General features: G+C 44.6%; 1 protein-coding gene across 1 annotated transcript in view; it reads left to right on the plus strand.

Annotated features, from left to right (window-relative positions):
- LOC121880407 (leucine-rich repeat extensin-like protein 5) overlaps positions 1–8,966 on the plus strand; it is a 35,725-nt gene extending 26,759 nt beyond the window's left edge. The window contains exons 3-4 of the mRNA XM_042387596.1: positions 7,431–7,623; positions 8,719–8,966. Of these exons, the coding sequence (XP_042243530.1) occupies positions 7,431–7,623; positions 8,719–8,966 (441 nt within the window). The remainder of the gene's footprint in view (positions 1–7,430; positions 7,624–8,718) is intronic.
- Positions 8,967–13,735: the final 4,769 nt, after the last annotated feature.

The raw sequence follows: 13,735 nt of genomic DNA on the forward strand, positions 1-13,735 counted from the left end.
AAATGTTGGTGAGTTTTTGTAGTGTTGTGTTAAATTGACTAACATCACCTCATCCAGAATATATGCCTCTGCCGCCTCCTTTAATTAATATCTTTTAAGTTTGTTCATTAAATCGCTGCCTTATTTCTGGTGCTACGAGGATATAATTTATTTCTTGTTATTCTTGGTGTTAGTCTTCAATGATGGCCAGTTAAGAAAATAGAGTACTGGTTCTTCCTCTGTAATAAAGATGGTGGTTTTTTTTTTACAGCAGTTTGTGTTCTTAAATAATGATTGTGTTTGGACATTTTTTGGGGTATAAATAAACATTATTTTCATACTTTCGTTTAGGGTTAAATTTAAAACTGACAAACACACACACACACACACACACACACACACACACACACACACACACACACACACACACACACACACACACACACACGCACACCCACACACACACACACGAAAGGTTGTTTGTTTACGTATGAATCTATGAATACAAGCGTTATAAACAAAATCCCGAGTGGTGCTGAAAAAAAAATTGCAGTAAAACACACACACACAAAAATCTTGCAACTCACTTTTACTGCAACACACGTTATGGAATAAAGTTTTAGTGCAAATAATAACAGGATGGATGATAGTGCTGTTATTATTAGTGACCAGCTGTTTAATGATAACTATTACACAGCTTGATGCTAACTAACTACCACACAGCCTAACGTAGTGCTAACTATACCATGCCATAACTACACGTCTATATCACACACCCGGGGGGTCAATAATGGATGTATTGACTGGACATGTTTTTCCCGTCTCGGAGAAGGTCAGCCTTAGGGCCACCCTGACGTAGTGGCCCTGTGTGTCCTTGTGTGTCCTTGAGTGGCCCTGAATGGACCTGTGTGTGTGTGTGTGTGTGGAAAGTGTGGGGAGGAGTGAAGAGAGGGTTGAAGGAGGTGGGGAGAGAAATGGGAAGGGGTAGGGAATTGAGGAGAGGTAGACAGGTGGTAGAGGGGGAGGGAGGATAGGTAGAGGGGGGAGGTAGATAGGAGAGGGGAGGTAGACAAAGTGGTGAGGGGTGAGGTAGACAAGTGGTAGAGGGGGGAGGTAGATAGGTGGTAGAGGGGGGAGGTAGACAGTAAGAGGGGAGAGGACAAGTGGTGAGGTAGATAGGTGGTAGAGGCGGCGGTGTGTATACGGTCAACCAGCTGTGTGGGACGTCTAATTGACAGTCAGTATAAAGCAATTAGCTTCTCGAGGACCCTGTGTTAATTACCTGTGTTAACCCTGTTGACTGCCAGTGTTAGGTTATTGTATTAACTATCTCTGTTAGCTTAATGTGTTAACTACCTGTGGTAACTTACTCACTCCTCACAAATCTTTTCATTCATTTGTTCCTAAAAACTAAAATTATATTAAGTATAATTCGTGTAATGTTTTAATTTCCTCGTTCAATGTATATTTGTATAGAGGTGCTGGTGGTCCATACTGAATATATAATTGGGGCAGCGTCAGTTGGCAACACTGCTTCCCCCCCCTCTCCATCCCTAATTTGGCGGTGGGTTAGGTTAGGCCACCCTGGGTCGTGTTAATTGTGTGGCCGTATATTTCCTGCTTACCTATAGAACCTCCCTTCCTACCTCCCCCTACCCCCTCCTCCCCCTAACTCCCCTCTCCTCCTCCCTCTCTCCCTCACAGCTCCCCCTCACTCACAGCATCCCGTCCCCACTCTCACAGCTCTTCTCTCCCCTCCTTGTCAGAACCGCGGGGAGAGGAGGGATTGGATGGGGTGAGAGGAGAAGAAGAGGAATTTGATGGGGTGAGGAGAGGTGAGGGATGGGGTGAAGTCATTACCTGGATGGGGGAAATTTCGGAACCGTAATTTGGAGAGGGAAATGAAGGGGAAGTTGTCTAGAAGTCGAGGGGTTCTACTGAGGGGAGGTGAGGGGAGGGGTTCTACTGAGGGGAGGGGTTCTGTTGAGGTGAGGGAGGGGAGTCTACTGAGGGGAGGTCAGGGGAGGGTTCTACTGAGGGAGGGGTCTTACTGAGGGGAGGGGTTCTGTTGAGGTGAGGGGAGGGGTTCTCTTCTGTTGACCGAGGGGAGGTCAGGGGAGGGGTTCTACTGAGGGGAGGGGTTCTGTTGAGGTGATGGGAGTTTAGGGGTTCTCTCTACTTTCGTTTTTATAGTCTCTCCTCCCCCTCTTTCTCTTACTCCTCATTCTACTTCCTCTTCTTCCTCCTCTGCTTCCTCTTTCCCCCTCTCTTCTTCTTGTTCCTCCTTCTCCTCCTCTTTTTCTTCTCCCTCCTTCTCTTCCTCTTTTTCTCCTTCCTCTATCTCATCCCCACTATCCTCTTCCTCCCCTTCTTCCTCCCCTTCTTCCTCCCCTTCTTCCTCCCCTTCTTCCTCCCCCTCTTCCTTCCCCTCCTCCTCCTCCTGCGTACAACATTCCACTACCCAAGTTGAAGGTCAGAGGAACACGGACGTAAAAGCCTCCGTATTATTCTAAAACGAAAACTCTCCACCAATCAATGTACTGTACACTTGGTATGTCGGAATGTGTCGCTCGATATAACGAACTCCTGATGACGACACAACAGCGTAATAGTAACGTAGAGTTTTGAAGGAATGTTGCCTTGTTGATATTAATGGTGAGAGCTGGGAGAAGTAGTGGATAATGCTGTACACTGTGGTGGATAATGCTGTACACTGTGGTGGATAATACTGTACACTGTGGTGGATAATGCTGTACACTGTGGTGGATAATACTTATACGAATATAATGAGTGTTTTCGCGAAGTGATTTGTATTCAAAGATACATATTGAGTGTGTGTGTGTGTGTGTGTGTGTGTGTGTGTGTGTGTGTGTGTGTGTGTGTGTGTGCTCGCCAAGGTCTGAGTCTGAGTCACATAAGTTATAATATAAAAATCGATAAACTAGAAATAGAGTTGTTGCATAAACATAGTTGTGTCGGTATGTTGCTTTAGGTGAATAACACACACACACACAACACACACACACATACAACACACACACACACACACACACACACACAACACACACACTAGCTAGGGTCTGCTTAGTACTAGCAGCTCTACATATGTGTGTGTGTGTGTGTGTGTGTGTGTGTGTGTGTGTGTGTGTGTGTGTGTGTGTGTGTGTGTGTGTATTATTATAGTATATCTGATTATATTTAGATTATATATGTACCGAATATATCTAATTCCAGGTGTTTTTCTCCTCAGGTATGTTGAGTTAAATCGTATGTCAACTTTGGGAACGACAGGTGTACTGCAGCCGTCATTACGTAAGTTACTCTCTCTCTCTCTCTCTCTCTCTCTCTCTCTCTCATACAATTAAAAAAATATGATCATCAAGTCATTAAGTTATATAGTGGTGGAAGGCAACACGGTGATGGTCTAGTGTATAGTAGGTAGATTTTGTATTGTTACGTCATATCTTGTGTCAGTAACGTGTGTCGTCTGTTACGTCATATCTTGTCAGTAACGTGTGTCGTCTGTTACGTCATATCTTGTCAGTAACGTGTGTCGTCTGTTACGTCATATCTTGTGTCAGTAACGTGTGTCGTCTGTTACGTCATATCTTGTGTCAGTAACGTGTGTCGTCTGCTACGTCATATCTTGTCCCAGAAACGTGTGTCGACTGCTGCGACACACACACACACACACACACGTCAGCATACTCCTAAATATTTCTGGCAGCTAGATCTTGTAGTGGGGAGGAGTAGGAGGAAGAAGAAGAGGTCATTTACACGTGTTGTCTGCCAAACATTCACTTAAGATCAGACTCCCTAGAGCAGCATATATGTACAGTGTGTGGGGAGGAGGGGTGTTGAGATTATGCCCACAGGGGGGGGAGAACCATCGTCATGCCTCTCTGTTTATCTCTGTTATAAGGCTGTGTTGACTTACTGAGCTGCAGGCGTAGGGGTACTTGTAAGCCCGGACTGTGGGCCTAGAAAACAGTGCGTTAATGTTCGAAATAAGGCAAACAGAGTATTAGGTTTTATATCTGGAAGTGTAAGTAATAAGAGTGCGGGGGTCATGTTGAAATTATATCTTGCACCTCGGTTATGCTGTTCAGTTCTGGTGCCCTTATTATAGAATGGATATCAATTCACTGGAGTCGGTGCAGCGAAGAATGACGAAAATGATTCCGGGACTTAGAAACCTTCCATATCAAGAGAGATTAAAGAAACTAAACTTGCATTACCTAGAAAGACAAAGAGTGCGGGGAGATATGATAGAAGTATTTAAGTGGGTAAAAGGAATCAATAAAGGAGATATAAATAAAGTTCTTATAATATCCGAGCAGGATAGGACTCGTAGCAACGGATTTAAGTTGGATAAGTTTAGGTTTAGGAGGAAGATAGGAAGAAACTGGTTCACAAATAGGGTGGTAGACGAGTGGAACAAGCTTAGCAACTTTGTAGTAAGTGCTGGAATGCTGGAAAGTTTTAAAAGGAGGCTAGATAGATTCATGGATGATAGAGAGTGGTTGTAACTCTAGACAGGAGCTGCCATGCACAGGCCAACCGGCCTATTGCAGACTCCTTATTTTCTTATGTTTTTATATTCTTATGTGAGGCGACCCCAGAGTCAGACACCGACACTTCATTCTTGGCACCGGACACTTGGTACCGGACACTTGGTACCGGACACTTGGTACCGACTGTTTACACCGAAACTTGACACTGGCACCGACACCACCATTATTTACGAAGGCGACCGACATGGATGGCTCCTCTTCCAACCATTGTGTAGATTCTTAAAGATTCACAAGTTAACTGCATCACCTTAAGTCAATCAGTTAAGTGTATTCTTTCATCTTCACTAACCAGAAATTATTAAATGTATAAATGCTCTGTAAAAATCTTGACTCAAATCTACGAATGAAAAAGATTAGACGAATTTAATTTACATTTGGATTATTATGTTAAGTGTTTGTGTAGAGTGTGTCTGAAGATGACAAGTCTGGGTGACGTCTGTAAGAAGAAAGTAATTATGGTAATAGAGGGAAGTAGCCATTGTTGGGTCCTGGGGAGATGGTGGGTGAGGGAGAGGGAAGGGGAAATGTGTTTGGATGAAGGGGGACGATGATAGTGTTGGGATGGGAGAGAAGGGTCAGGCAGGGAGGGAATTGAGGAGGGTAGGGAGGTTAAGACATGCGGAAGGGAGAGGATGGGAAGGGGAGGTAGGAAAGGGGAGGTAGGAAAGGGGAAGTGAGAGTGAAAAGGAAGGAGTAGGAGGTGGAAGAGGGCAGTTATCACCACATACATTCACTATCATTCATTCATTGTTATTAGTATACTAGACGCGTTATATTACGGTATACTCACCTGCCACAACAAGGCCCCCTCCCCCCCCCTCAAATATATCCTCCTGTTTAACCTCTGTCCTTCACTAACGCCACCCACCTGTTGACACGTCCTGTTTATTAATAAGAATTATATACCTGAAAAGGTTTACAGGAACAAGATTATATTAGTTCAGGTAACGAGTCCCAGGAGAGGTAATTTGTTCACCTGGAGAATAGGCTAGGAGGGATTGGTTTAGGCTAGTTAAGTTAATTTAGGTTAAGTTAGTGTTAGGTTAGGTTAAGTTAGTGTTAGGTTAGGTTAGGTTAGGTTAGCATTAGGGTATTTAGTTATCAGGTAAACTATATTGGGGTGCGTAATCTTCACTTAATCGGAGGAAACTGAGTGAGTTGTGTTACGTTACAAGGACCACCCCACAGGAGGTCTGGGTAAGTGACAAGTAAACATAGCGTGGGGTAAAAACCTAACCCTCCCCTCCCTCCCCTCCCTCCCCTCCCTCCCGCTTCATACCTGGTCACCTGCCAGAGAGGGTTACCTTGATGGAGGAGGTGTGTTGTGGTGACTTATCTTCCTCTTGATGTTCAAGGTCTCCCTCCCTCACGCCTTTCTTCACCACCACCACCAACAATTACCACCAGAACTACCACCACCACACGACAACAATCACCACCATTTCAAGCACCTGATAGATAATCCTGACACCAAAGTTATCAGACACACGACTCACTGTAAAGATTAGTAGTTAGTCAGGAGGAGGAGGAGGAAGAAGAAGAAGAGGAAGTGTTGAAGATGTTTGGTGTTGCCAGGAAGGAGGGTGTGAGGCTGGCCCTACACAACCTTCCCTCTCCTCCACCATTAAATACTCCCGCCCGGCTCCCTCTAACCCACGCTTATTTTTCACCAATTATCGACACGGTATCGGCAGTAATGTTGCAGCTGGGTGAGTGGGAGGGTGGGTGGGTGGGTGAGAGGGAGGGTGAGAGGGATGGAGGGTGGGTGGGTGGGATGGAGGGTGAGGTGTGGCCAGCTGGTCGAGGCCGGACTTACACTTGTGATGCTCCACCATTCCTCCATCCGGCTTCACCCCGCCTGTGTGTCTCCCTCCTACTTCATCTATGTCTATCTCCTGACTCTTAAGAACATATGACCATAAGAATGGAGGAAACTGCAGCGAGCCTATTGGCCCATACTGGGCAGTCCCATTTACACCCAACCTATGTTTGAAGCTATCCAGCGTGTTCGAGTTAATGACGAAGTTTGGTAACTTGTTCCATTCATCCACTACTCTATTTCCAGACCAATGTTTACCTATTTCGAGCCTAAATCTATTTTTTTTTAATTTGAAACCATTGCTACGAGTTCGCTCCTGGTTGGATAGTTTAAGTACCTTTGTTATATGACCTTTGTTTAACCCTGACTCCCATTTATACACCTCGATCATATCGCCTCTCACTCTACGTCTCTCGAGGGAGTACAAATTCAGATGCTTTAACCTGTCTCTGTACTCAAGGTTCCTAATGCCCGAGATTAGTCTTGTCATCCTCCCCTGAACACTTTCTAGGGCGCTGGTAAAGAATATGGGATCACCTAAAGATTAGCTCCCCGTCCCCCAGCTTATTTCACCCGAAGATTAACCTTAACCATTATAACGTTTACCTAACTTAACCTAACGTGAAGATTAACCACCCCATCATCATCATCATCATCATCATCATCATCATCTTTACCATCACCACTACCACCACCACCACCATCTTCGCTATCATCACTATTACCACCTTCGCCATTATAACGTCGTTATCGTTATGTGCCACGAAGAGAACGTCACATAACACGTCACACAACACGTCACACAACACGTCACACAACACGTCACACAACACGTCACACAACACGTCACATAACACGTCACACAACACGTCACATAACACGTCACATAACACGTCACATAACACGTCACACAACACGTCACATAACACGTCACACAACACGTCACATAATTATCCTGAACAGAAGAATGGTTATAAAATGTTGGTGACGTCATAGGCGTGCGTGACGCGGCCTGACCTATAAATAGCGTCAAGCCTCAGGTAACCTCCACACGCCAGGCCTCCACATGGGCGTGGTCACCAGGTCGTGGGCGTGGTCACCGTCTTCGCCAGGTCCTACACGTGGTCACTAGGTCGTGGTCACCATCCTCACCGGGTCATGCACATGGTCACCAGGTCGTGGGCGTGGTCACCATCTTCACCAGGTCCTACACGTGGTCACCAGGTCGTGGGCGTGGTCACCAGGTCGTGGGTGTGATCACCAGTCTCACCTAGTCGTGGACATGGAAAGATAACGCTGTGTGTGTGTGTGTGTGTGTGTGTGTGTGTGGCGATACATTGACAGGACAGACGCAGTGTAGGAGAGAGGGACAAATGGAAGGGTGAGGGACAGGTGGAATGGAAAGGCGTGAAGGACAGGTGGAATGAAGATATCTAACAGTGGAATGATAAATAAACACAGGCATTAACTAGATAAATAGATAGATAGATAAATTAGATAGATAGATAGATTATTACTCAACCTAAGAGAGAATTAATACAATAGTTACTGTATAAATGACTAATAACAAAGAGGTTACTGTATTACATGTTAATTCTACGGATATATTGAGTTAGATATGTGTTAATATTTACTCTTAATATAACTGAAATATATTAACAATTTACCCTCGATATCACCACAAGAATCAGTGTTTTTATTTATTAAGGCCGAGGTTAATGTTCTGATATCGGAATATTTAACCACGAAGAGCTTTAAGATATTATTGTTTGTTATCGGTATTTCAACTTTATCGGTTTGGTGTCCCTATCATAAAACTAACCCCATTTTATGATAGGTTAAAGTTACGATATCGGAACGTTAACTACTTAAGAGGATAACTTAACCACCAGGACGATAACATTCAAGATATTGCATCGGTAACCACTTTATACAGCAGAGGATAAAGTTACGATATCAGAACTTAAACTATTCAGAGGATAACTTAATATAACCGATCATTAACCACCAGAGAGATACAGGTAACATAATATAAACAACATTAACCAATTCATATTTATTTACAATTAATTGACAACATTAACCGCTGGGTGTTTATTTACAACTAATTAAACATCTATGTTAGAAACAACGTAATATTTTAACACACCTTTAAATTAAACATTCAGGTATAAGAAGTAATTTTTAGTTAATTAAGATAAAATGTTAATGCTATTTTAGTTTTACGACAATAAAAATATTTGATAAAGATTAACAATGATTAAATCTTTCCTATCTTTTATCCTTCAACGGCGGATTAAAAAGGGATTATTTAAAACCATTTCACTATTTGGTTGGACGAAGCAGTGAATGAAACAGTCAATGAAGCAGTGGATGAAACAGTCAATGAAGCAGTGGATGAAACAGTCAATGAAGCAGTGATTGAAGCAGTGAAACAAGGAGTGGAAGAAGCAGAGAATGAAACCGTAAATGAAGCAGTGAATGAAGCATTGAATAAAACATTGGCTGAAACAGTGAATGAAGTAGTGGATGAAATAGCGAATGAAGCAGTGAATGCAGTAGTGGATGAAACATTGGATACGACGGTGAATTAATCAGTAAATGAATCAGTGAATGAATCAGTGAATGAATCAGTGAATAAAACAGTGAATACGAGAGAGAAAGAATCAATGAATGAAACCGTGGATGAAAGTGAAAAATTCAATTAATTAAAAAGTTATTTATTCCATGAAATAGTGAATGAAGCAATGAATGAGCGACATACACCGGAATATCATTAAGGGGGGTTAGAGGTCAGGGGAGGTTAGAGGTCAGGGGAGGTTAGAGGTCAGGGGAGGTTAGAGGTCAGGGGAGGTTAGAGGTCAGGGGAGGTTAGAGGTCAGGGGAAGTTAGAAGTCAGGGGAGGTCAGAGGTCCGGGGAGGTTAAAGGTCAGAGGAGGTCAGAGATCACGGGAGGAAGTCAGGGGAGGTCAAAATTTGGGCCATTTCTGGTGCTGTTCGTCGACTTCCTTTGGTACACTTTAATGAGCATTGCTCTTGGCGGTGGGGCGGATATTAACCCGCTAAATACCGTGACAAACTAACAGCACAGAGAGAGTTATGACCTATGTATTAATAGACGGGTAGATGGTCATACAACTAGACAGGTAGATTGTGATGGAAGTAGGACAGTAGATCGTCATTCAAGGGTCATCCTGTTAGACCGACTGACTGACAGTAGACCAACGATGGGTAAACAGTGTTGCACTAAATGACAGATCAACAGCATTATTAGACGTGGTGACAGATAAGCAGAGATGGTAACCTGTTTGAGACGTCACTAACCTGAGACAGAAGCAGGGAGGATAATAAGGTCAGTTCCTTCCGGTAGACAACCTCAGAGACCTGCCTTTGTTGACGTCTGCTTCCCGGCATATGATGACCTTATCCTCCTCCCTCACACCTTACATCTCTTCCCTTATCCTTCTTCTTACCTTCCCTCCCCCCACGTTTGTTTCAATCTTTCCCTTACACCTCATCCTGCTCCTTCACGTCTCACCCCTTCCCTCATGTCTCATCCTCCCCTCACGTCTCATCCTTCCCCTCACGTCTCATCTTTCCCACCTCACCTTGTCCACTCCTCTCTTGTCATCAACATTTCAAACCCCTCTTCCATTTTTAAAACTCTCTCTGTCTGTCGCTTGTTTTCTCACACACACACACACACACACACACACACACACACTCTCTCTCTCTCGTTTTTTCTCCCCCTCTTCTGTCTGTCTGTCTCTCTCTCCCTGTCTCCCTCACTGTGTCGTCATCGCCACCACCCACACGTGAGTCAGTGGGGTGACCTTTACAACAACAACCTGCCAGCATCAATACTTCACTAACCAATAGACGTCGTGGCTACCTCATTTTATTGGCGCGGGAGGGAGACGGGGTTACCTTTGTGTGATTCACCTGTGTGTGTTGTGTAGTGTTGGTGCATGGGGAGTGGTAGTAGTAGTGGTGGCGGCGATGGTGTTAGTGGTAATGGTTGTAGTAGTGGTGGTTGTGACAGTGGTTTCGGTGGTAGTGGTGGTGAGGGTGGTAGTAGTAGTAGTAGTGGTAGTCGTAGTAGTCGTTAAAACCCACAACTGTAAGACCATATCGATGAATATTTCTGAAGGCCACCAGCACAAACTTTGCTCGTGGAGGATCAGTCAGCGACGTGAATATTTTTATTTTATTTTTTTCAGGGAGGAGGGGGTGTGGGAGAGAGGACGGAGAGGGGGAGGAGGTGGGGAGAGGGGGGGTAGACGGGGTGAGAGAGAGAGGGAGGAAGGGTGGGAGAGAGGAGGGGGGAGAGAGAGGGGAGAGGAAGGGTGGGAGAGAGGGAGAGGAGGTGGGAGAGAGGGTAGGACGGGGTGAGAGAGAGAGGGAGAGGAAGGGTGGGAGAGAGGGTAGGACGGGGTGAGAGAGAGGGGAGAGGAAGGGTGGAGAGAGGAGAGGAGGTGGGAGAGGGTTAGGGACGGGGTGAGAGAGAGAGGGGAAAGGAAGGTGGGAGAGAGAGGAGGAGGGGTGGGGAGAGAGGGGGGGGAGGACTGGGTGGGAGAGATGGGAGAGGAGGTGTGGGGAGAGGGGAGGACTGGGTGTGGGAGAGATGGGAGGAGGTGTGGAGAGAGGGGTAGGACGGGGGAGAGGAGAGGGGAGAGGAGGGGGTGGGAAAGAGGGGGAAGAATGAGGAGGAGGAGGAGGAATATTTTTGTAATTTTCCCTCTTTTTTCCTTCAATATAACGACTAGTGGCCAAAGTCTTACGTAAAAACATAGAACAACAATCTTATTCATATATATTTTGTCTCAATATTTGGTAAATGTTTTTTTTTAATCTATTTAGTGTTTCTTAATCATTTCATTGCAGATATTAAATGATTAGAATGGCTTGGAGGTTAGGGGGGTAGGTCATGGGTCAATGAAGGTTGGGGGTCACGGTGTGCAATGGAGGTTGGAGAAGGGGATTACGACAGGTCATTAATTAGATTGATCGTGGTTGACAGGCAGGGGGGGTGAAAGGGGGGGGGGGGTCATGTGAATGCAAGACCACGCCGGACGTCATTCCTAACACCTCATGCGTTCCAGTTTTATGTCCTGTACATTTCTGCTTTACGTCCTACAGTCCTTCAACCCCGTTTTACGTCGTCTGTCGTTCTTCTGTAAGATCGTCACGTTCCTCCAGAATGTCTCTTACGACCGGTCATAGTCTTACGGGGTTCTGTCGACGTTCTGCTTTTGATCATGTTACTTACTACCATAACAAGTTCCCACCTCGGGGTCTTATCGGGGACTTCCTCACAATAATCTGTTCTGGTGAAAACTCTCTAGTCTCAACCACGTCGTTCTTCAGCTAAAGAGCTTCTCCCATCAAAACGCGTTCAGCTACCTTAACTTCTTCAGTTATCATTTCTCAACACCTCCAGGAGTCTTCCATCACCAGCCAAGACGTCAAACAATACTCTACTAGAAAACCAGCCAATATTATTACTTATTATGCTCCCCGTGTGTAGAACCGAAGAGCTTTGTCAGAAACCTTCGTCATGTTCTCGAGGAGTTACCTGATCATCACATCGCCTCGGCCTCCAGCACGACCCGAGGATCCACCTGCATTTCCATAAGGATAGGATGCATTTAGCGGTGGATAAGTGCATTTTATCGAGATTTTATTTTTTCCTCTGGGTAGCGAGGCTGACTGAGACGTTCTTGAAGAATAAAGTTGTCCTGTCAAGGGTGATGGAGGACGTACGTGCAGATCCGAGAGTTTCTAGTCTTCGTCAGCACCACCTGCAGCCATCTGAGATTATCTTTCGCCCCCTCGATATGTGACTTGGTTGAGGAGGGCGGCCAGCCATCTGGGGTTGTCCCCCGAGAGCTGGACGTGACCTGCCTGACGAGGCCACCAGCAGGACTCTCCTGGCGGGAAGACAACAGCTGGCTGGCTCTCACCGTCATGGGTTGTGGCAACAGCTGAGATTCTATGAAAAGAGAAAAACTCGAGTCTATAATACTAGAATTGTTGAGGACAAGTGTTGAGGAGAATAGTAAACAACTGTGAGGTTTTACTGAGAGACCACGTTTATTATTACCTTTACTTTACTGTTAATTTGTAATGTTGACACCTGAGGACTTGTGGTGATGTAACAGATGTAGACTGATGTTTTCATATTACCTTTGTAATTATAGTGTTGTAACCCCTTTAGCACTGAGGCGTACAGTACCTTCACTGTCAACACAGAATCAGTCACGTAACAAAAACATTCAACACTGACAGTTTCACCTTCAGCAAACATCTTCACCAGACACCTTACTGATGTACGCGTTTTAATGACTAAATTTAAGCTCCATCTCCCAGTCCCTCCTCCACCTGACCCCTCTACCACTCGCTCATCTCGTCTCCAACCCTACAATCAGCTTTGCGAACTATCGAATTAGGGGTACAGCATGACGTACCAACATCACCCTCCTGGTGTTCATACTGGTCTCAGCTGATTGTGATTGGTTGCCATAGTGGTATTTAAGGAGACTAGAAGATGTTGTTTTATGTATTAGTGCGCGTCAACAGCTAATGCGAAGGAGTAAGATATATTCAAAATAAAATAAATACTGATGTTAGTGCCTTTAAAAATAACTGGATGTCATTATTATTATTATTATTTTTTTTTTTATCCAGTAGGGATTACGATATTCTGATTAAGTGTTTATGGTTAAATATTATTGAATGTTTTAAGAGTTGTTATTCAACGATAAAACACACGTATTTATATAGTCTGTTTGTTTGTTTGTTTCAGAAATACAAAACATACACATTAAGAGTTTTTGCTCTATATGGCCACGTTCATAATTTACCTGAAGTGAAGTTTAAGAGCTGGGGGAACCATATTGTTTATTTACAACGTTCATGTTTATCTCTCTCTCTCTCTCTCTCTCTCTCTCTCTCTCTCTCTCTCTCTCTCTCTTTGTATTTATCTTAAGTCCTTCCTTCCTCAGCTTTTATGAAAAATAATCGCAAATTACTTCGTCAGATTCACTTAAAATAAAGACTCCAGGGCGGGCGTTAAGGAGTGTTATGTGATAGGATTACCAGAACTTGGCTTAGAGTGGAGGGACTTCCCGCCAGAAATTTGTAAACACAAGACCCTCTCTCCGTCCCTCCCGCAAGGCACTTCTAAATCTTCTCGCTGGGCATAAATGTAGTGTTCTCCTCGGCACCATGTCTCTAGCTTTTTAATAGTCTAGGGGTGAATCCTTCCCCTTTCGTAACCCAGTCATGTATATACAGTGGGGGACACTTGAGCACCCACAGGCGGACTCTTACAGTAGGAAACAAATGCTAGCGGCCAGACGCA

This window comes from Homarus americanus, unplaced genomic scaffold (genome assembly GCF_018991925.1).
Source record: "Homarus americanus isolate GMGI-L3 unplaced genomic scaffold, GMGI_Hamer_2.0 scaffold50165, whole genome shotgun sequence".
NCBI classification, from domain to species: Eukaryota; Metazoa; Arthropoda; class Malacostraca; order Decapoda; family Nephropidae; genus Homarus; species Homarus americanus.